At 46.9% G+C, this 20,660-nt stretch overlaps 1 protein-coding gene across 8 annotated transcripts in view; it reads left to right on the top strand.

Moving 5' to 3' along the window:
* The window catches only part of HIPK2 (homeodomain interacting protein kinase 2), a 135,885-nt gene that overhangs the window by 71,594 nt on the left and 43,631 nt on the right, over positions 1-20,660 (top strand). For all 8 annotated transcript variants that reach the window (XM_035561587.1, XM_035561555.2, XM_035561472.2 and 5 more), the window contains one exon: positions 19,747-19,870. In XM_035561587.1, coding sequence (XP_035417480.1) covers positions 19,747-19,870 — 124 coding nt within the window. The remainder of the gene's footprint in view (positions 1-19,746; positions 19,871-20,660) is intronic.

Genomic DNA, 20,660 nt, shown 5'->3' on the forward strand with positions numbered 1-20,660 from the left:
AGATGCCCTGTTTCCTCTGTCACTTCTAGCAGATGAGCTTTCCAGATGGGAACCTCGTTCCAAATAGTTCTTCAACAAAGATGACATTCCTTGGGCTCCTTGTTCTCTAAAAGTGCTCCAAGTGACCTTAACACGTTCTCGGCTGTCTTTTACAGCTAACTATTTCTGAAGGCAGGGTCACCAATTGCAATGAAATGTATTACTAATAAACTTGGCCCTTTTATCTAAAGATGGGCTTGTGGCTAACATACAAACTTGGGAGAAAGGAAGTTATTTTCTTGTTTACTTGTGTGATCTTGTCTAAATTATTTGTCTTCTACAGCTTAGTCTTCCCAGCTATAAAATGGGAGTAATAAACTGTGCTTTCCTTAGCCAGGGATATTAAAGTTTATGAAAAGCCAACAGATTTCTCTATAGAAATTTCTCTATAGAAATTATAGGAATACAAAGTGCTTGGGTCTGGCCCAAATGGCTGACCTGTTGTCTGGCTTGTCGCAGCAAGAGTCCAATAAAAGTTTGTTCTGGTTGCAGCCAAGTACCGTAGTTAGCAGCAGCTCTTGTGGACTTTCTTGACCAAACCCTACCCCAAGGACCATGCAGCGTATGCATCAAGGTAAAGTTTTCATTCTGTTAGGTCTCCCAAGCTCTCAGCAGAAATACTTCTGCCCCTCATCATGCCATATCTGGGGACCTCTTGATTGCCAACAGCATTTAATGCAATGCAGGTAGCAGTGCTTGGGAAGGAGAGGAAGCGATTGACTTTCAGATTCAGGGCTGTTGTTTGCAGGGCTGTGCTTAGGGGAAAACCTGTAAAAAGGTTTCTGGCTTGAAACTAAGCATATCTGATGTGGAGTTACAGAGAAACAATGAACAGGAAAGTTGACAATACCATTTCTGCAGAGCAGAGCTGCACTTTTACGTCCACTTGAGAAGTAGGTTTTCCAAGACAGAGCCTTAGATACTTAGGAGGGCAATCCTTTTGGTGTACTGGAAAAAAAAGAAAAGGCATTGTAGCCCGTAATTTAGCAGAGTATTAACGACCTTATCTCCTCAACAAAACTTCATAAAAACTCTGCTCAGATAGATGCTCAAGCACAGCTTTCTCCCCAGAAGTTTGGAAGTTAGGACATGCTTTCTCCATCATCTATATGATTTATTTTCCCCCCAGCTATTCCTCTGGAGTCGCGTTAGGACGCACTGAGCTAAGTGCAGCTGTCTTTACGCGGAGCCGTATTTGCATAGAGCTCCATTTGCATATTGGCTGGTGCTGGCGTACAATATTAATAAGGTATTAAAGGAGAGCAGAGGGAGGGGGAGGGACACGTGACGATTTCAGTCTTGTCTAAGCAAGGCCGTGCAAATAACTTCCTTTTATCCAGAATTAATGACTAATACGTTAACTGGCCTCAGAGTGGGATTGTGCTTGCCTGGGAACGGTGTCTGCAGCAGAGGCTGTGCAGCCCACTCCACCTTGCACGCTGCTGGAGACGGGAGAGGGTTTGTCCACCTTCGGCTGCAGGGCTGTCATTGGAAATAAACGTAGCTTTGTGTGAAGGCAGAGCACGGGAGTGGATGAGAGGGAGACAGGGCGGGGGAACAAAGGAAAAAGGGGAAAAGAGCAAGGTCTTTATGCAGAGAAAGCAGGAGCCTTGTGCTTGGAAGAGCACGCCTGCCACACGTGGCTCAGCAGGAGGGACGTCCCTCGGAGGCTGAGGGCTGCAGGTACCTGCCATCGATCTGGGTGGTGGCAAAGTTCAGGTCCTTCCTTATGCCCTGGGTTAGCTCACCGTGGTATGTGTCGTTAGCTCCTCGTGACGATAATGGGATTACAGGACCCTAGGAGGCCAAGAACGGATGGCTGGCGTGGGGGAACTGCCCAGCATGACCTCCACGGAGGGATTGCCATCGTCCTGCAGGCAGCCAGGAGCGTGTCTGGGGCTGGCACACCAGGTACCCTCCTAATGACAGCCCAGAAACGTCTAAGCAAGGGGAGTTGTTCTGGAAGGACCTGATTGCAGCTTTTTTTGTTTTTTTAATTTACCAGGTTGCACTGTCCAGGTTGTTTTGGGGAGGACAGGAGGGCCAGGATTCCCATGTTCAGATACATTTTAGCCCAAGAAGGTGTGCATTGCCTTAGCATTGGGAATGGCAGGCCATCCTTCAAATCTGAGCTTGTCTCTAGTGAAATTTTCTCCTGCGGTAGCTCTGAGGCCTCAGCCGCCTTTCTTGGGGTGCAGTGCAGCTGAAGTGGATCACCTTTTCCCAAATTCCTGGTGCTTCTGCCCAAAATGGAAGGGTTAGAGGGAAGCAGAGCATGCGGTGCTCCCATCCCCGTGCTTGGCTCACGCTGTGGAGGTTTGGTGGTGTAACCTGGTAATCCCACAGCACACACGGGGAACGGTATGGTCTTTCCGTGGGGATGGTACGGGGGAAGCTCTGTTCTTCGTCAGTGCCAAAGCCGTGAGGGGAAAAACAAGCCTGCAACATTGCTTGGCAACACAATTATTATAATAGGGTTTGCTTCTTCCTACACTGCCCAACAGAATTATTTTCTCCATATGGTGGAGCTACTCTGTTTTTAACTGGTTCTTCCTGCCCCTTCACCAGATGGCTGTTTTTAAGCGGGACCTTGCAGCTCTGGTGCACGGCTGATCTGAGAGCAGGAGGAGGAATTACAGGTGGAAGGAGGCTCAGGACAGGGCTGCTCATCCCGGTCTTGGGGGAACAAACCTATCTGGAGCGAGACATGAGGTATCATCATCAGGATGAATATTTAGATGTTATCTAACAGGGAAACTCAAAGCGAGCATCCTGTTTATTTTTGGTGGCCGTGGGATTTTGATGAGAAGACGGTGATGAAGGAACTCTAATGGGGTACACCAAAGTAAAGTCTTCCCCATCTGTGCTGCCGGGTCACTTCAGGCCTGACCTGTCACAGCTTGTTGTCCTTCTTGTCTCAGGTGCTAAGCACAGCTTTGCTAATACACTGCAATCCTCATCTGCCTTCTTGCTATTCGTGTCCACCCAGGGCAGGGCACCCACCTGTAAGCTTCTTGTTGCTCCCCAGCTGCCAGGGAGTCCTTGTGCTGCACCACAACGTGCCTCTGCTGCGAGCGCATCCTCGGGGTGCCAAGGACACGGGAAATAAACAAAATAAAGCACAAAAAACAAAAGGGAGATGCAGAAATTCCAACCATAGATGCAAAGTGTTTAAAATAGGTAAACCACTTCCTTAGTTTGCACTTGAAGGAAAAAAAAATAGCCCACCTGGGTTCTGGCTAGCCAGACACTGCACCTTTTTGTGTTCAAGGGCCTTCCTCATTTCGCTTTTAGCCTGCTTTTCTAAGGAAATGAGACGTGTGTGATCACACTGCCTCTACGTTCCCCTTAGCTTTCAAATCCAGTGGACGAATTCAAGCAAATTTGATGCAGGGGGAGGGGTCTCAATGGCACTGAGTCCTACATGTTTCATGAAAATCAGCAGCTGGGCATAGCCCCTGTTAATGCACGCCCCGGGGGAAAGGCTGCAGTGTCAGCTTGCCACTTAATGTACTGCTGCGGGAGCCGCTCCGTGCGGGAGCTCTGAGCTCTGGTCTGAGGCCCCGCTCCGCAGGGAACCAGGCTCTTTTCGTTCTGCTGCTCACCACTCAGTTAAAACATGAGTCTTCCCGTGGCCTTTTTTTCCCTTTTTATTTTTTTTTGTTTTGTTTTTGTTTTTCTTTGAGACTTGAAAATAAAAATAACACTTTTCATCTTCAAAGGGCTTTACAAACATCAGCTAATTAACCGTTCCCTCTTCTAGTTGGCTGCTTCAAGGAAGAGTGGGAAAGCAGGATTATTTTTTTCTGAAAGCGAGTGAGCTGGATTCTCAGAGGGCCCATCGGAGTCCTGATGGGTCTGCGCCTGCTGCTCCACGCCAGAGCGCACGGCTCCGTACCGCGTCGCCGTTTGTGCTTTGTTTCTCTAGCAAGTAAATAAATAATGGAATTTAGAAGCAACCGAGAGATGTCCCCCAACACATATTGCACAGCTTATGGGTAACTCATCGACCTGAAAAAGCTGTAAATTGACTTAAGTGGGAGGGGAAGAAAATTCCCATTGTTGAACCCGTACACATTAGATCCTCAAATTTTCTTAGAAATTACCTTGAAAGCATTTAGAGCTCTTCTGTTCTAGTGTCCCTCAGGATCTTGTGGGCATTTTCAAAACCAGAAGTTTTAGACATCTGGTCCAGATCTCCCCCGTTGGTCCGGCAAGCTGTACTAGGGTGCGTTGTCAGTCTTGCTGCTGATGTGAGAGCTCGACTGGAGGTGCCTGTAGCTGGAATATCTGTGCCACGGTCAGTATCAAGGTGGCAGGTCACTGCTACAGCCATCCCATGCTGCTTTCCTCAGGACTTGGCTAAGGGAAGCCTCATCTGAATGCAGCAGGTGCTCCTAAGCGTTGGGAAGTGGGGAGTTTGGCTGAGAAAGGATTTGGCACTCCGTGTGAGGAGGAGAGATTTTGCATGGCACCTTTGGGACGTGAAAACCAATGTCCACTGTAGGTTTTCTACAGCATCCTCTCCAATGTCCATTGCGAATCCAGCTCAGAAGTAAAGCTTTAGGGGTGGTTGATGCTCTGTGGTTTTGTCCCCATGGCAAACGTTTGGAAATGCCTCGGAGCATTTTGGTGCGGTTGGATGTGGTTGCGGTCGATACAGTGAGTTAATCTCAGAGGGGAGCAGCGCCGTGCTTATGGTTCTCCGACTTTTTGTGGAGGATGTCTAGAGCTCCTTGATTTTCCTGGATCCTCCCGGTACCTTGTTTTCCATCAGGATCAGCCTCAAAGGAATTGCAAAGGTTCTCCCCTTTCTAGGATTCTTTTTCAAAAGCAATTCCATATTTCATTTCCTCTTGAGACTACTAGTGCCAGCTTTACCAGTGTGATTCTTTTTTCACAAACACCAATTGTGTGTGAAGTTTTCTGGGGTCCAAACCAGGAAGTTCATGCACCTTTGTATCAATGAGTGACATTTGTTGTGCAGGATTTTCACTCGTCAGCATATTTTTTTTTCCCCGCTTTGCATCAGCACAGTGTTCTGTTACAGATTTGGTCGCAATTAGAAAATAATGGTTTTTAGTATTGTTAGAGGATGAATTAATTATAATTTCTGGTGGGATAGAAAAAGAGCAAAACCAGAAAATAGTTCTCAGATCGATGGCTTAAAGTATTTCTCACTATTGTTGCTGCAGCAGCAGTTTTTCTTTCCTTACACATTTACTACTATTCTACAACTGAAAATCCTGGTTCCAAAAATACTGCAGAAGGAAGAAACGGTGATTACAGAGAGCAAGTTCTCAAAGGAAACTATTTTGGGTTTCCCCCATAGTTTAAAAAAAAAAAAAGTAAAATAATAAAGAATATAAAGACCCTCAGGGTTCCCTGCATCTGAAATGTGATGCTGTACTTTGAGTAGAAACATAGCGAGTCCCCTGCAAATTCACTGTCTTCAAATCATTGCCTTGAGCTTCCCCTGCCCATCTCCACATAACTCTAATTTGGCTGCCCGTAAATGCATGCATAAATGCACGAGAAATGGGTCCAGAGTGGCTCTCAAAGCCTTGGTTGAGTCTGCAGGTCTGGTAGATAGGGGAAAAAAAGTGTGATTTTTCTTTTAGACTGAGAAATACTGTTCAGGCATCAGAGGGAACGCAGTAAACAAGGAGCCCGGCGATGCTGTTTTTAGACAAGGCACTGTTCGGAGTAGGATTGCACTTCAGGAGGTGCTAAGTATGTTCAGCAATATTGGCATTTTGTTTCGATTGCATGAAGATCCGAGAGCAAATCTGAGCCTTTCATGAATGGAAACAGTCTTCCCTCACACACCCCTACTTTGCTTCCCTGCATCACGCTGCAAGCGCAAAGACCCGCATCCCTCCCACCTCCATCCCACCTCGACCTCTGCGGAGAGGTGGGAGCTCCTCACGAAGCAGGAAACACATCGAGCTCCCCTGTCCCAGCTGCGCTGCTCCGCGGGGATGGCAGGAGCTATGCTGCTGAATCCTCCGACAGGGCAGCAACAGGCAGAGTAAACAAAATCCATAATTAATAAAGCGGCGGTGGTTTGTATCTGGTGCTGGGCGGTGGGTGGGATGCGGGGAGAGGCGGGTGGGAGGAGGCCGCGGGGTAATTACAGATGTGAAAAATGAGGCAGGAACGTGCGGTAACCTTTCTAGGTTAGCCGTCTGCGTGATCGATGGCCTGCATTGTTTTCCCTCTAACCTTTCCATGAACCTTCCCTTAGAATAACAGGGGAAATATAGTTATTCCCTTCCCTGTCTTGTTTGTTAGGAAAGCGCTCATGTCCAGCCGTGTTCTTGCACCCTAAGTCTTGCCGTGTGCAGGCAGTACATCGTACTTCAGGTAATTAGTTACACCTCGTGCAGGGACATCACCGTCCTGCCCCTGCTAGTATCCTCTGTGTGCTCGGGCTGCCCACCTGGCCAGGTACTGCTGCTGGAAACAGTGCCCACTTTGCTGCCATGCTGGGTGAACCGAGCACTGCAATTTCTACGGCTGAAATTGATGCAGGTGGAGCACTGGGGACAGCGATGGGGAAAGGGGCGGCAAAGGAGTTGACAAAACCTAAGATTTGCTATGGACACCAAGATGCTGGGGCGATGAATTTGTGTGCTTACACTGTTACTGGTGGCACAGGCCTAGGTAAAAGCCCCTTTAAGGGAAGAGGTCGGTCCATCTGCATCCCCCGGCTGCTGGAACATGCTCCGGTTTTACTTATCAAACCCAAACTTGCTCTGTTTTCAATAATTTCCAGCGCAGCCTTCGAGTGATCGGGTTTCTTAGAGTTGCAGTTCTGAAGTTTATAAACCTCAAACTCTTTTGTCAGGAGGAAGATAGCTTGGTTGAGGCAATTCAGAGGAAAGCATATGATATACACCAGATAAAATTGCGACACGTAAAAAAATGTGAAGAATGCCAGGAAATGTTCTTGAACTGTGCAGTTGACTTAGAGGGCTAAATGGTTACAGGCAGTCATGATAACTGAAGATATGAATGTGTACATAAGGGAGCCCTTTCTTTCAAGAAAGGGTGGATCTTTGTCTTCATGTCCTGGGAAGTACTTCTGATTGTTGTGTTCATTCCTCTGGAGTAATTACCAAACTTCCCCTCAGCCAAAACTGTTCCTGATATATGGGGATTTCTTCGCCCTTTACAAGGACAGTCCGAGCTACTTGCAAAACAGTCAAATTAAGAAATGACGTCCGTACTGCAGTGAGATCCAAGGACAAATTAAAAGTTAAAATTAATCAGACGGGAATCATTCCAAATTCTACTCTTGTGTAGCAAAGAGGAGGAAAAGTTTCTTTTGTATGACATTTTTTCTGCAGGCTTTGTCTCTCCAAAGTCTCTCTCGTGGGCTACCTAAAGTTTTAACATGTAGAAAATGTTTATATTTTTTCAGAAGATCAGGGTAGCTTTAAGGATTTGTTTTGGCAAGAAAAAATTGACACTGTAAAAGGAGACATTTGAAGAGTCCCAGAAACAAATATATGACTATGTGTTGACATGTTATGAAGGTGTTGGGAGCGACTCCTTACTTAAAATTGTGTTGAAATTTGCACTTACTATGGATTTAAATTCATCTGCTTCACACTTTAATGATTGAATTTAGTCTCCTGATTTGGTACAGAGATGCGCTGGAGAACAATTGAATTTTCCATGTAATGATTTTAAATGAAGAATGAACTTACTTTGCAGAAGACTTTTAAGTCTCCCTTCTGTTGCCCTTCCACAAGCACTGCGATTCCTTCTGAACTGTTCGCGCACACATGCATTCTTGCTGATATCCTGCTCTTCTGTCCGGTTCCTGTGAGATGCGTGGCATCAACGGGTAAAGCCAGAGCTGAGGAGGAAACAAACCAGTGGTTGGAGCGGGCAGGGGCTGATAGGGGAGCAAGAAGGGCAGGGATGGGGGAGCTGGTGTGGGAGATGTGGCCAGGGGACGTCAGGATCCCTCCTCGTCTCCATTGCTATGCCCTGAGCTGGGTTCTCCGTGTAGAGCAGAGGGACCCAGTGACCCCATGGTAATCGGGTTTGGGCTGGAAAGCCTCAGGCCCTTGTGTATGTTGGAGGGATGTTAATGTGTTATCTTGCTCAGGGGAGCCGTGTGCAACATCAGCCTGAGATTTTAGGGATGATCCTTCGCCCTTCCTGAAGATCTGCTGAAACCTTCCTGCCTCGTGTCCCTCTGATACCCGGCAGTGGGGTAGCAGCACGTCCCAGCAGGTCCCATCATGGCCTGCGGGGCCCAGGCTGCAAGTGGGCACCCCACTGGGCCACTGGCTGCGGCCTGGTTGCAGGTCCTGGCTTAGCGGATGCTGAGCAGCAAGTCCCAGAGTCTGTAATTCCAGGGTGATCAGGGATTTGTAGCCAGCTTGCAAGTCTTTTAGGTCAGGGACTGTTTTCTTCTTTTATTTTTTTATTTTTTATTTTTTACAGCACCTAGTATGGTAGGGCCCAGCTTCACCCTTCCAGATGTTAGCCCAAACATCAGTACAATAAAAAGTTAAATTCTGAGTGGATTCATGTTTCCGTAATTCTGTGAAAGAGCAGTGGTGTTTTTTTTTTGTTTTTTTTTGATTTTTCTCAGTGCTGTGCCCTGCTATTTGTACAGGGAGCTTTTATCACATGCTCTACGTTTTGCTTCGTGGCGTGTGTTTATCCTCGTAGAGCTCGAGTTAAATTTGGAAATTTTCAGCTCTCTGCTGCAGAAATAGCCAATTTCAGTGTGCTCTGGGTACTTCCACGGGTTGGGTCAGCGGGTGGGCTGGCATGCCCAGGCCCTTCCCAAAATGACTTTGTAGACCGGGCAGGTTTTCCCAGCAGAGGTCAGGTGCTGCGACTCACTGAGCTGGGCATTGAATTTTGTGAACGGTTCATGACACAGCCCCCTACTACCTGGCTAGATGGTATTTACAGGTCATTTCACCTCAAAACCTGCCTTGCATCAGTAATGCCATTTCTTTTGAACGACCCTACAAAACCATGTATTATTAATGTGATTCCCGGATGTCATAAATAGAAGACACGGTGGTCTAGTAGCGATGGCACGCTGTTCTCAAGGACCCCGCTTCTTTTCTTGGCGCTGCTACACTCTCTCCATATGATCTTGGGCAAATTGCTTCCCCAATCTGTTCCATTGTCACCACACGTCGTTTTAGATCATAAATTCTCTGGAACAGACACAGTCTTTTAGCACGTCATCTTTTAATGTCTAGCGTTATGGGGCTCCAGTCTCCACTGGGACTTCTGCGTGCTACAGAAATACAAATAGTTGCTACTACTAATAATATTAAATCTGTGTGGCTCTTCAGAGATAAGTGAAGGGCAGTGCTCCTTTCTCTGAGAGGCAAGCAGGATAAGTACTTTATTTTTGTCTTTGTCTTTTTTTAATTAAAAAAAGCAGCCAGTGGACATGATTAAAAGGGAAAAAAAATAAAGGAAAGCTGCAGAAATTTGACACTTTTAGCCTCAGACCTGCTACTTGCTCTGTGAAGCCAGTCTTAGGATCATGGCCAGAGCCTGGTTTGTATCCCTGTTTGCCAGGGTAGAAATTGTTTGAAGCCTTATATTGGCAGTTGGCTTGGTAGTCAGCCTAATCCCATAAAACCGCCATACAGCTTGGTGCAACTTTGGGTATTTGCTGCGAACAGAAGTCTCGGGGAACATTACAGATCAGGCCCAAGGAGCTTCGCTTGGCTGATACGTGACAGGGCTCTGGTCTGGAATGATAAGGGGCTGGGCTGGAGCTGCGAGTGGCCGGATGGGAGGCCATTGGAGGCAAGAAGTCAACTCCTGACTGCATCTGTGTGCTGCGGGATTTTTTAATTATTATTTCATTTCCAAAGAAGTGCAACAGCAACAACTAAAGGTCTTAAATATTCAGCAATGAAAACAATAGATTCGAAAAGGAAAACAAAAAGTTCAAGCCAGCTCTGGCATTGGTGGACATTTGGCTCTGAGGGAAGCGAGAACAGCTTGGATTTGCATAAATTGCATACTGTGGGTCAGAAAGCAGTCAGAATTATGCTTGCATTGCAGTGGCATGAATGGAAGCACATAACTGGCATTCTTCCCCTCTTGATCAGATGCCTCCTTCAGGGGATCTCTGCACCCAGCACCCTGCGGCTCATCCATTCGCTGCCTGGCATGGATAGGGCTTTTGTTTTCAAATTACGATTTTTCTATTCTCTGCTTTCTTCCATAACCTGGGAAAACCCCAGCTCGCCCTGCCATGCGTTACCCTTTGTCTGAGGGAACAACCAGAGGTCAGTGTGCTGTTGCACCACCCCACATGCATGTTTCTGCACTTCGGGGTCAGCATGGAGCTGCTGTGCCTCAGGGTGATGCTGGTGAAGTCCCTTCTCTGAAGTGCACAGAGCCCTGCGTTTCAGAGCTCAAGCTGACGAGCGTGTTCGTGATCCATCCAGCCGGGCTTTCTCTGGGGATGTACAGAGATGCACGCCTGGCTGGGACAAGCTTAGTGTGTCTCTTGGCTGAACCAGGACCCGGCTTTCTTTTCCATTATTGGGCTTAATAGCTTTTCTTGCCTCTTAAGATTTCCAGCTCAAGTGCAACAAAGACTTGCCAGTGGATTCAGATTCAGCAAAGCACTTAAATGTGTGCTTAACTTTAACTGTATCCAGTGCCCTCTGGGGGACTCCAGCAAGTATTTGCTTCAGGTTACCCATATGGTAAAGGGCTTTGCTGAACTGGAGCCGCAGCCTCCAGCAAGCGCATATAGTGCTGCTGGAAAGTTATGTCGGTCAGACAGCAGCAGCCACGTGACAGCCTTGCCATCTGCAGATCGGTCCTGTTCCCCTCTCTGCTTTAGAATTAGAATAGTTGAGCTGAAGGAACCCACAGAGATCGAGTCCAACTGCCTGACCACTTCAGGGCTAACCAAAAGTTAGAGCATATTATTGTGGGCATTGCCCAAATGCCTTTTGAATATTGAAAGGCACAGGGCATCAACCACCTTGCTAGGAAGCCTGCTCCAGTGTTTGACCACCCTCGCAGTGCAGAAATTTTTCCTGATGTCCAGTCTGAACCTCTTCTTTAGTCTGTGAGGCTTTGCTCTGTGTCGGCACGGCCAGTCAGAGTACCTCCTCTCTGATCCACGATCGCTCCGCATTGCCACTGGCCAGACCAAAGGCAGAGCTCTCAGCCGTGCCACGTCCTCTCCTGGGATGGTAGCCACCCTGCCGTGGTCCACCCAAGGGCAAAGGCAAATGGCAGCTAACAGCTACTGATGGCTGTGTGCCTCTTGATTTATCCACAGGCAAATGGTTTCACCTATTGGCGCTAGGAAATCATATTGATTGTGTTTTTTTTCTTTGGGTCTGATAATTGAAAGGGCAAGTCCTCCTTTAATATTTTCCTGGCCTGGCCTTGGTTCTTTTGTACCTTGTCCGAAAAAGCTTTTATTTTCAAGGCACAAGGAAAATGATGTTTATAAAACACAAGTACGGGAATTTTCATTCCCCTCTGGCTTTAGGAGGAGGAGGAGAGCAGCTGGTGGAGAGTGGATGAGAAAGGCTTTATCTGCTTTATTTTGGTTACTGCGCTTTGAGTGATGGGTTTAATAATTGATAGAGCAATTTAGCAATGATCCATAATCCTGAAAGAAGCCTACGCTCCCCTCCCTCTCCCTCTCCCTCCCTCCAAGACTGACAGGCTGCTCTCAGTGTTTTTGTCTGCAAAATTTCATCCCTTGGTTTCTGTAAACAGCCTGACATGGGAGAGGAGAAAAAAGCAACTGTTTCTAAATCTTTTGTCTTGTTTCCACAAACAGCTGCGCTGCTTTCTCCAGCTCAGGGCTTCAGTCATTTGCTCTTGCTGAAGGGAGCTGGAGGTTTTCTCTCCAGCCCTAACCTAAACGGAATGTATATGTGCAATGTACGTATGAGAGCAGAGCGGTGCACATCCTCCCGGCAGTCACCCCTCCTTCCCCATTTAAACCCTGCGTTAAAGGCTTCTGCGTTCCCGGCTGAATCCAGCCTTCTTAATCCCAGGAAAGGTGGGTAGCGATGGCATGTGCTTGGGGCATGCTGCTGCGGTGTGCTTGAAGCTCTTCCAGGATTAACCCATGCAAATTCCTTTTCACAGTAGCCTCGTGCTGACAGTCATGGCAGGTGTCAGGACCCCATCTGGGTGCCTAGTGTATAGGTATCTGCATGAAACCCTATTTTTGAAGATGAGTGCACACGACCTGTACTCACCCAGCTCACCCCTGCAGCAGCACAGGGCTGTGTTTGTGGCACGTGGCGTGCATCCCTCCACAAGTTTTAGCTCTCCTAAATTCTGTGCATGATACCCATCTCTGTCCATCCATGAGAAGTGCATGCAGAGAGCAGAAGAGGTGACAGAAGTAAGCAAAAGGAGAGAAAAACAGACAAGTTTATAGGTACCAAATCTGTGTTCAGGCAAAGGGAGGAGGAAGAGGGGAAAGAAGTACAGCCTGGCAGAAAACTGGGTATAAGCAAAGTCAAATTAGATGTATCAAGTTTTCTTTTTCCATATATATTACATAGACGTCCAGTTGACAAGTTGTAATTAAGCATGACATCAAGTCAGCTATGCACAGCTGTATTATTCCTTAAAATTACAAGGGGTGAAGTCCTTTGGGGCACAGTGAGGTTTATGGTCCCTCCACCATGGGAGGTCTGTAAGACAAGCTGGCTGAGTGCTTACCAGGAGGGAGGTAGGCATGGATGGCCCTATATTGGGACAGGGAGGCAGCGGGTGGCTTCCTGGGGTCCGGTCTAGCCCAGGGAGTCTCTGGCACGATCCTCTGGAGTATTTTCACCCATAACAGTCAGCACTGGTGGAACCTGAGCAGTGTCAAGGGACGGGTGGTTTGGTCTGCTTCTGTGATTTATTTGCTACTAAGTACCCTTAGTAATGATAGGTTCCTGAAGCTTGTTTGATAATTATACTGCTCAAGTCCAGAAGTAATTCTGGTGTAACTTGCTCTGTTTTGAGAAGACAGAAAGAACTGTGTGTGCACTTGATAAAAATGCCCTGGGACCTACACGTGAACTCCCCAAGACACTCCCAGCTACGCAGTGTTTTGCCTGGATATATAGGAGGATCAGGGTGACCTTGCTATTGACAAGTGTCTACTTACTGTACTGCATGGAGTCGGAGTGGTTGAGGTGGGAGGGGGCCTCAGAGGGAGGCCACTGAGTTCTACCTGCTGCTCCGGGTATGGTCAGCTCTGAGGTCAGAGCCTGAGCTTGTCTTGCTGGGGCAAGTGATACCAGATACGGTCTCACAAGCATGGCTGGAGGTGGGTAACCACCACCTGCCATCTGCTGGCCCTACTGCTCACCACACAGCCTGTGAGGCCTTTGGCCCTGCTGCTACCTGGGCCTGCGTTCATCCCACTGCCCCCCAAGCCAGGAAGCTCATGGCGTTTCCATCCGAGCTCTCCCCAGCTATCATCACCCAGGTTCACCCATGCCAGGTGTGGGACTCAGCATTTGTCCTGGCTGAGTGTCACAAAGTCCCCGTTGGCCGATGCCTCCTGCCTGCCCGGATCCCTCTGGGTGGCAGTGTGTCCTTGTGGCAAGGTCCCCCCAGTTTGGTGTCATCTGCGGACTGGCTGAGGGTGCACTCTGCCTCCTGCCCCAGGCCAGTGATAAAGGTATTAAACAAGAAGGGTCCCAGGATAAACCCCTGCAGTACCTCACTTACTACCGGCCTCCAGTTTATATTTATGTCCTGTAACATAAACCATCACCGAAGGCTGAGTGGATACAGCTTCCAGTCCTCTGAGCAGATACAGATATTTTTTGGTGTGTTGCAAACTAATCTTCAGGGATGGGCGAGGGCAGTGTGAGCAACGCAGTGTTGGAGCTACCCTCTAGTGGTGGTTGTGCTGGTGGTCTGATGGCCTGGGAAATGACTGGCTACCCCGAGTCCTTTCCAGAAACTGGGTGCATCTGTGTATGACGTGCAAAATAGGGAGCATGTTAATGTGAGCTTTAGAGGCCCGTTGTGTGGAGATGGTGAGCGAGCAGTTTCTACTACCAACAGCTGCCTACAGCCTCCTTCAACAACCATCACCTAAAGGCAAGGAGCAGGCACGCTCTGTGCTGAAGGTGCCAGCCAGCACCAAGTTTTAAGTTGTGTTTTTGCCTGATCTGTATACTTGCCCATGAAGGACTATGCTGAGACAGTGATGCTCAGCTACAGGGCCCTCCCAGAGGCGGAGAATTATTCCCAAGGGGGGCTGTTTTAAAATTCAGAAAGAGCCCAGCTCTCTGAGCCCAAGTCTGTGGAAATGAATTTTTTTGGCATTTGTTTTTAATGTCCTGTGATGTGTGGGTGAAAAAGCCGGTGAGCTAGACTGGTAATTAATTTTGCTGACAGAAACACCAGACAATGAAATTACCCTGCCACAAAGCCGGGTTGCTAAAGTAAATACTCTGCCAGCGGAAGGCCTGCAAGTAGGACAGGGTCATATGTGAGGTGCAAGCAAATGATGAGATGGTGCTTCTGTCTTTGGGAACCTGCAGGGACCCTCATGCCCTGGGTATGGACAGAGAGGAGATGTGTGGTCCCACACCAGTGCCAGCAGCTCTCTGCAGGACACAGGTGCCTTCAGGCTCTGCTCCAAGCTACCGGGGCGCTTGGTGGACCCAGCGCTGAGCCAAGGAGCAGGTCATCCTTCGTTGGCCAGGGCAGTGATTCTGTCTGGGAAAGGGACAGGAGGTGTGGGAACTGGGGATGGGCTGGCTGCTTCTCTCTTGGAGGTGTGTGGGTGGAACCTGAAGAGAGGGCACAAAGTGCATGGAGCCAAGGTCTCTTCTGTGGTGCCTAGTGACACGACAAGAGGCAATGGGCACAAACTGAAACACAGGAAGTCTGAGCATCAGGAAACACTGTGCGGGTGACTAAGCACTGGCAGAAGTTGTCCAGAGAGGTTGTGGAGTCTCCATCCTTGGAGATATTCAAAAGCTGTCTGGATGCACTCCTGGGCAACCTGCTCTAGGTGGCCCTAGGGTTGGACCAGATGGCCTCCAGAAGTCCCTTTCAACCTAAAAGATTCTGTGATTCTAAGATATGGGCCTGTCGTGGGGGCTGTTTAAGTCTCTCCCAGGTTGGTTGCAAGTATTCCTTAAATCTTTGGTCTGTATTGGTGAGATGTGCATGAGCTGTAGACCAGGCTGTTGTGCCTGTGTGCTGAACAGGAGCACGTTTTGTTGAGAGTCACCAAAGGCAGCTCATGGCAAAGGAAGGACGGGAGGGTGAAGTTTTCTGGTTTCCCTCTGTGTGCCTTGTACTGGAGGCTGGAATTACTGTGCTGAGGGCACTGCAGATGCACAGCCTGCACATACCAAGGTATCTGGCAGCGAGCTGCCTTTGCGTGGTCTGAAACGAGGTCACCGCCAAAATTGAAAGGTTTGGTGAGTTTGTGTTTAAAACAAGCAGTATTATTGGGATGGAAAACACTTCACTGGGCAGCCATGAAGAGATTTGTTGAAGACAGTGTAAATCACACGTTGCTGTTCTGGGAGAACCTGCCGCCACGTGAACTTGGGTTTATAATTACAATACTGTGATGTGCACACTTTAATAGAGTATTTTACCCTGTTATATAGTGTTACGAGCTGCAGGATGGAGAAATCCCACATAACAACTGGCTAAGACATGAAAATGTTTTCTTTCCCCTTGGAAAAGAAAATTACAACATTCTTAGAGCAGCTGAGCTAAATCTGAGTGCTTTTAGGAATAAAAGGGTCAGTTGTGGAACAGCCTGCATACGCATTTTAGGACAGAGTTACTTAATATATTAATTATCTGTAAAAAATGATGGGTCAGCAGTGAAGTGCCCAAGTGTGCAGATACCACAGAACCGTTTAAGTTATGCTGCAGGAACATTTAAGGGATTTGATCTGGATTACAAACAACTTTATTCCAGATCAGCGCAGTAAACATTTGAAGAGGAAAACTGAATTATTTCTACATAATTCTACGTCTTAAATTAACTGTAGCTCCCTTGGAGAAAGGACTGTGCATCTCAGAGGATCTCCCAGATAAAACATCTGCTGAAATGCCTAGCGTCACTCCAAAAGCAAACAAAATACTAGGTTCAGGGAAGACTGGAATGCCAAAGCATTCTGCAAATAGCACAAAATAAGTCTGGGGAATATCCTTGCGTTTAAGACTGTTTATAGATGTGCTCAGCCTGTCTCCAGGCAGTCATGTCAGGAAGAGGAGCTGTAGAGTCAGGGGAAGGGGACTGAAACATCCACGGGATGGAAAGCTGAGAAGCCAGAAGTTGCTTCATTCAGAAGGAAGACAAGCAAGGGAGAACAAAGCAGAGAGATAAAAATACTTTGCGCTAAAAGGAAAGTGATTCAAGATCTTAGGTTTTCACCTTTAGGCCAATTCATGTGAGCATGAAGTGAGAGGTGACAAATTTAAACCTGATAAAGGAAAATCAGGCTTTAAACAACAGACTTGAGATGTTAATTAAAGCAAAAAGTTGTCTCTGGAACTCCGTGCCACGATGTGTGATTGAAGCCAAGATCTCACCTCCTCTTAAAAAGCTGGCATGTGCTTTTGCTAAGAAAGGGAGGAGTTCTGTGTGTTCGATAAAGGTGCATATGCAGAAGGATCTCTGCATGCAAACCAATCTCCACCTGCCAGAGGTTCGGAGGAGATTTTATCAGAGGACGAGCTGTTCCTGTGCAGAACCTGTAGCATCTTCACTACAAGGTTGGTGTTGGCTGTCAGCAGGGAGTGCCAGCAGCCACTGCTGGGTGGACGGACAGACAGGCATTGCTTCCTTTGGGGTGACTCCAGCTCTCCCTTACGCGTGACAAACGGGAGGAGTCAGCTAGCGGAAAGTCAGGAAGCCCGCTTGGTGCAGGATACCTGTCCTTCTCTTGGTGTCCTAATGACTGGTTAATTAACTTAACAAGGTCTTTTGTCTTTGGGCTGCTCCCTCTCTGTGGAAGAGTTGCAGTCAGGAAACGGAGGCAGGGCTGTGAGAAAGCTGTAACACAAACGCTGGCATCGGTGTACGCATGGCCCCGCGGCACTTGGGTCTGGCCCTGTTCACGCAGGGGTTCTCACCACTGTTCCAAATTTGTCGTCGGCATTCTTCTGTTTGGGCTTTGATTGAAAGTAATGTTTAGGCTTGATAGAGTACTACAAATACCAGCTTTCAAACAGGGAAAATAAAGTAAAAATACATCACCACCTCCCCTCTCCACAATGATACGTCTGGTTTAATATAATGAATGGCATTATCTTAAGTTGCCTTTTATGTGTCTAAATGGTATGGATGAAATGGTATGGATGCTGGCCTTCTGTTTTACTTCCCAGCAGTGGAGATGCAAAAGTTTTTTTAAGTGAAAAATAAATTCTTATCTAATTGCTACACTCCAAAAGCAGGAGCTTTATGGAAAACCAACTGGACAGCTGAAGACTCGCAATAAAAAATGAGAAATTTTGGAATCTCAAATTCTAGGTCATCCCTTCTTGCAGGGGTCTGGAGGTGTTGGCAGCATAAGTGTAGGGAGGGAGGGGAGGAGGTGTGTGCTGCATATGACAGCAGTGCAAGTGTTTTTTATGAACAGGGAGGTTTCTAGACAATATCACGTTGGGAATATCCCACCGCTAGTCCACCCCTCTGCTCCCTCCACTTGAGTTAGTGGGAGGGATCTGAAGTTCAGGCGACGAGAGGCTGAGCTCTCATTAGTGACCAGGGACATTTCGTTCACAATGTGGAAGGCAGACAGGGAGAGGCAGATGGCTTTGAATGCAGGATTTACATAGTAATGAGATTCAGGTCACCATAGCTGTCTTTTTCTCTCTGCATTTTGTCTAGGTGTCGACTAGTGTGCAGGGATGACAGAATAGGAAGGAAAGGAAGAAAATTAACCCCTTGCTCCTAAGTAGAGATTGGTGTTAGAATAAAAAGTTTGTCGTGATAGGCTAAAGAGCAGTGGGATATGAGAACGGCAATCAAAGCTGAAATTAGAAGGGCTAAAGGTAGCTGCTTTTTAAGTTGCTGGCATGTGGTTGTTGGTTTTTTGTTTGTTTGTTTTGGGAATGGCACAAAGCAGACTAGCCTTAAAACCCTAGAAATTCCCTTAATTCTTACATTCCGTGTCACTAGTTTGAGAACAAATATTTTGGGGCTTTTATCATTACAGGTCAGCCCAAAATTGGGGAAGTTTGTGTACTAAAGATAAGGCATAGATTCTTGTTACGTGGCCTTTGCTTGTTTCTTTGGAAAAAAAAATACCATTTTGCTTGGTTTCTTTAGCTAAAGACTTGTCTTCACATGACTGTGTAATAGCACGATTAAAACATAATATTTTCCACTGCAATCGGTAATCCTTAGTATGATCTCACTGGTGTCAGATCTTATCCTGATGACAGATGGGAAACTAGGAACCATGGGTCCTGTTTCTGGTTCTGGATGGTGGCACTTGATTAGCTCAGTAGTCAACCTCAGACATTCCCAAAATATGCATCAGGGCCCAAGAAATCCTAAGGCTATTTTTAAAATGATGAAAGTTTTAAAGCAATGTGTGTTTCTTCCTCTTATCTGTCTTTTTTTTTTTTTTTTTAATAGTTAGAGGAGGATGGGAAAGTAAGTTTCCCTGTTGTGCATCTTCTGACTCCAGGAGGTGAGGCTTTAAAAGACAGCATTGCAAGATCTGCAAGAAGAGCAGGAGAGAAGCCTTAGGCGGTCCCTGTGTAAAACAGGAATTATAGCATTGAACTGCATGCGGAAATCTGGGCCGAGGTGGGGAAAGTAAGAAAAGTGACTTGGGGAAGTCTGAGCTAAGAGACTGCAGTGGCTTAGCTGGGTTCCCCGTGACAATGCGGACGTCCCTGCCACTACAATACGAAAGCTGCTCTGCCTGCTGCGGCCTCATCCTCATGAAGAGAGGGAGCTAAAGCTTTTACCTCCTCGGTTTCCTCAGTGGGGCTAGCTAACACCGAGACCGGCTGAGCAGAGGTGTTTCGGTGGCCATCCTCTGAAGCAGACAGTAACTACGTGGTGGGACTGCCGCCGCTTTTTGCCCGTTTCAGCTGAAAGAGAAGAGGAAATTTAATCAGGTGTCTGGGACAGATTGGAAAGCAAAGGCTTCTTGGCTACTTCCTCCTGAGGAACAGACTTAGATCTAATAGATCTAATTAGGTTATATCTCTGTTTTACGGTTGCATCCATTTGTTTAAAAAGTCAGTAATCCTTTTATACCAGTCCTATAATGATTATTTAATGTCTGGCTGTTTGTGAAGCCCTCCGAGCTCAGTGAATGGAGGCTGTTTTGTAGCAGAGAGTCAGCGTGGTTCCTCAGCAAGCTGGGCCTCGGAGCCTCCAGCAGGGATCTTAGCTGAGTGGCCTGGAACGTGTGACGTCCTTGTTGGTGCTTCGTCTTTCCTCCTGTCAAAGGAAAATAATGGCAGCTCTCTCCTTCTTAAACTGCTGTGAAACATAAGGCCTCAGCAGGGCTGTCTCTTGACTAAATGGTGCCAGAGGACTTAGGCAAAGATAAATATTCACCAACTAATACTTGGTTAGCAGGTACTTTGTCAGCAGGCAGTGGAGCCCTACAGTAGGAGCAGGAACACTTGTTGACAGCAAGCAGCATCTTGAGTGTGAGTGGATCTGTTCCGGTGGCTAATGTTTTCTAACCTATTCCTTTGCAGAGCCCCTGAAATCATCCTTGGTTTACCATTTTGTGAAGCAATCGATATGTGGTCATTGGGATGTGTCATTGCAGAGCTGTTCTTGGGCTGGCCTTTGTACCCAGGAGCTTCAGAGTATGATCAGGTTGGTATTGATGTCGCCCTGGCTATTGATAAGAGCCAAAATGTTTGTGGCTTTTTTTTCCCCTTTTTTCACAGTGAACAGATGCCAACTTTTTCCATTTTGCTAACAGGAGATATTTGCATGCGATTCTTACCCTCCTAAGTCAACTTTTTCATTATCCACCCGGAGTACTCTAGGTAGCCAGTGTGCTATTCAGCATGCTGACTATTAAGAACTGACTGCCTAAGTGAATTCTCAATCAAGAGTAAACGTTCCTGTTGGCTAGAGAGCTCTGTACATGCCTCTAATCATTGAACAGAGTAGGCACCCTTTCTCTGCTGTAACAGCAAGTATTAAATAAAGGTTTATTTGTTAGAAGAAACTGCATGAACTCTACTGCATTTCATAATCCCTTTTATGAGGGTGTATATTAAAAGCAATGACAAGAAAGAGAATGTTCACAGTGGTGTAGGTTTCTAGTTAATATAAGCTGTCGTGGTTCTCTCCCTATAGGCTTTTATGCTTCTTTTGTACTCCTAAAACAGATAGCACAGCGGCTTCTAGAGTCAGGGCTGCAGAACAATTTCCATTCTGATAGTCTTCTTCCAGATGATCTTAGCTTTCTGCAAATGTAGCCTGAAAAGGGTCTTTTTACTTTTAGAAAAAAATGAGGAAAAAAAGAGGGTAATAAGTAAATAACTTTTTCGTATATGAAAATGTTTCTTTGACTCATCTTTCACAAACAGTATTTTTTAGCCTGAGTGGTATTTGGCAGGGGAAATATCCTGCAGTGAAGAGATGGGCCATTAGT

Source organism: Cygnus atratus, chromosome 1 (genome assembly GCF_013377495.2).
Source record: "Cygnus atratus isolate AKBS03 ecotype Queensland, Australia chromosome 1, CAtr_DNAZoo_HiC_assembly, whole genome shotgun sequence".
NCBI classification, from domain to species: domain Eukaryota; kingdom Metazoa; phylum Chordata; class Aves; order Anseriformes; family Anatidae; genus Cygnus; species Cygnus atratus.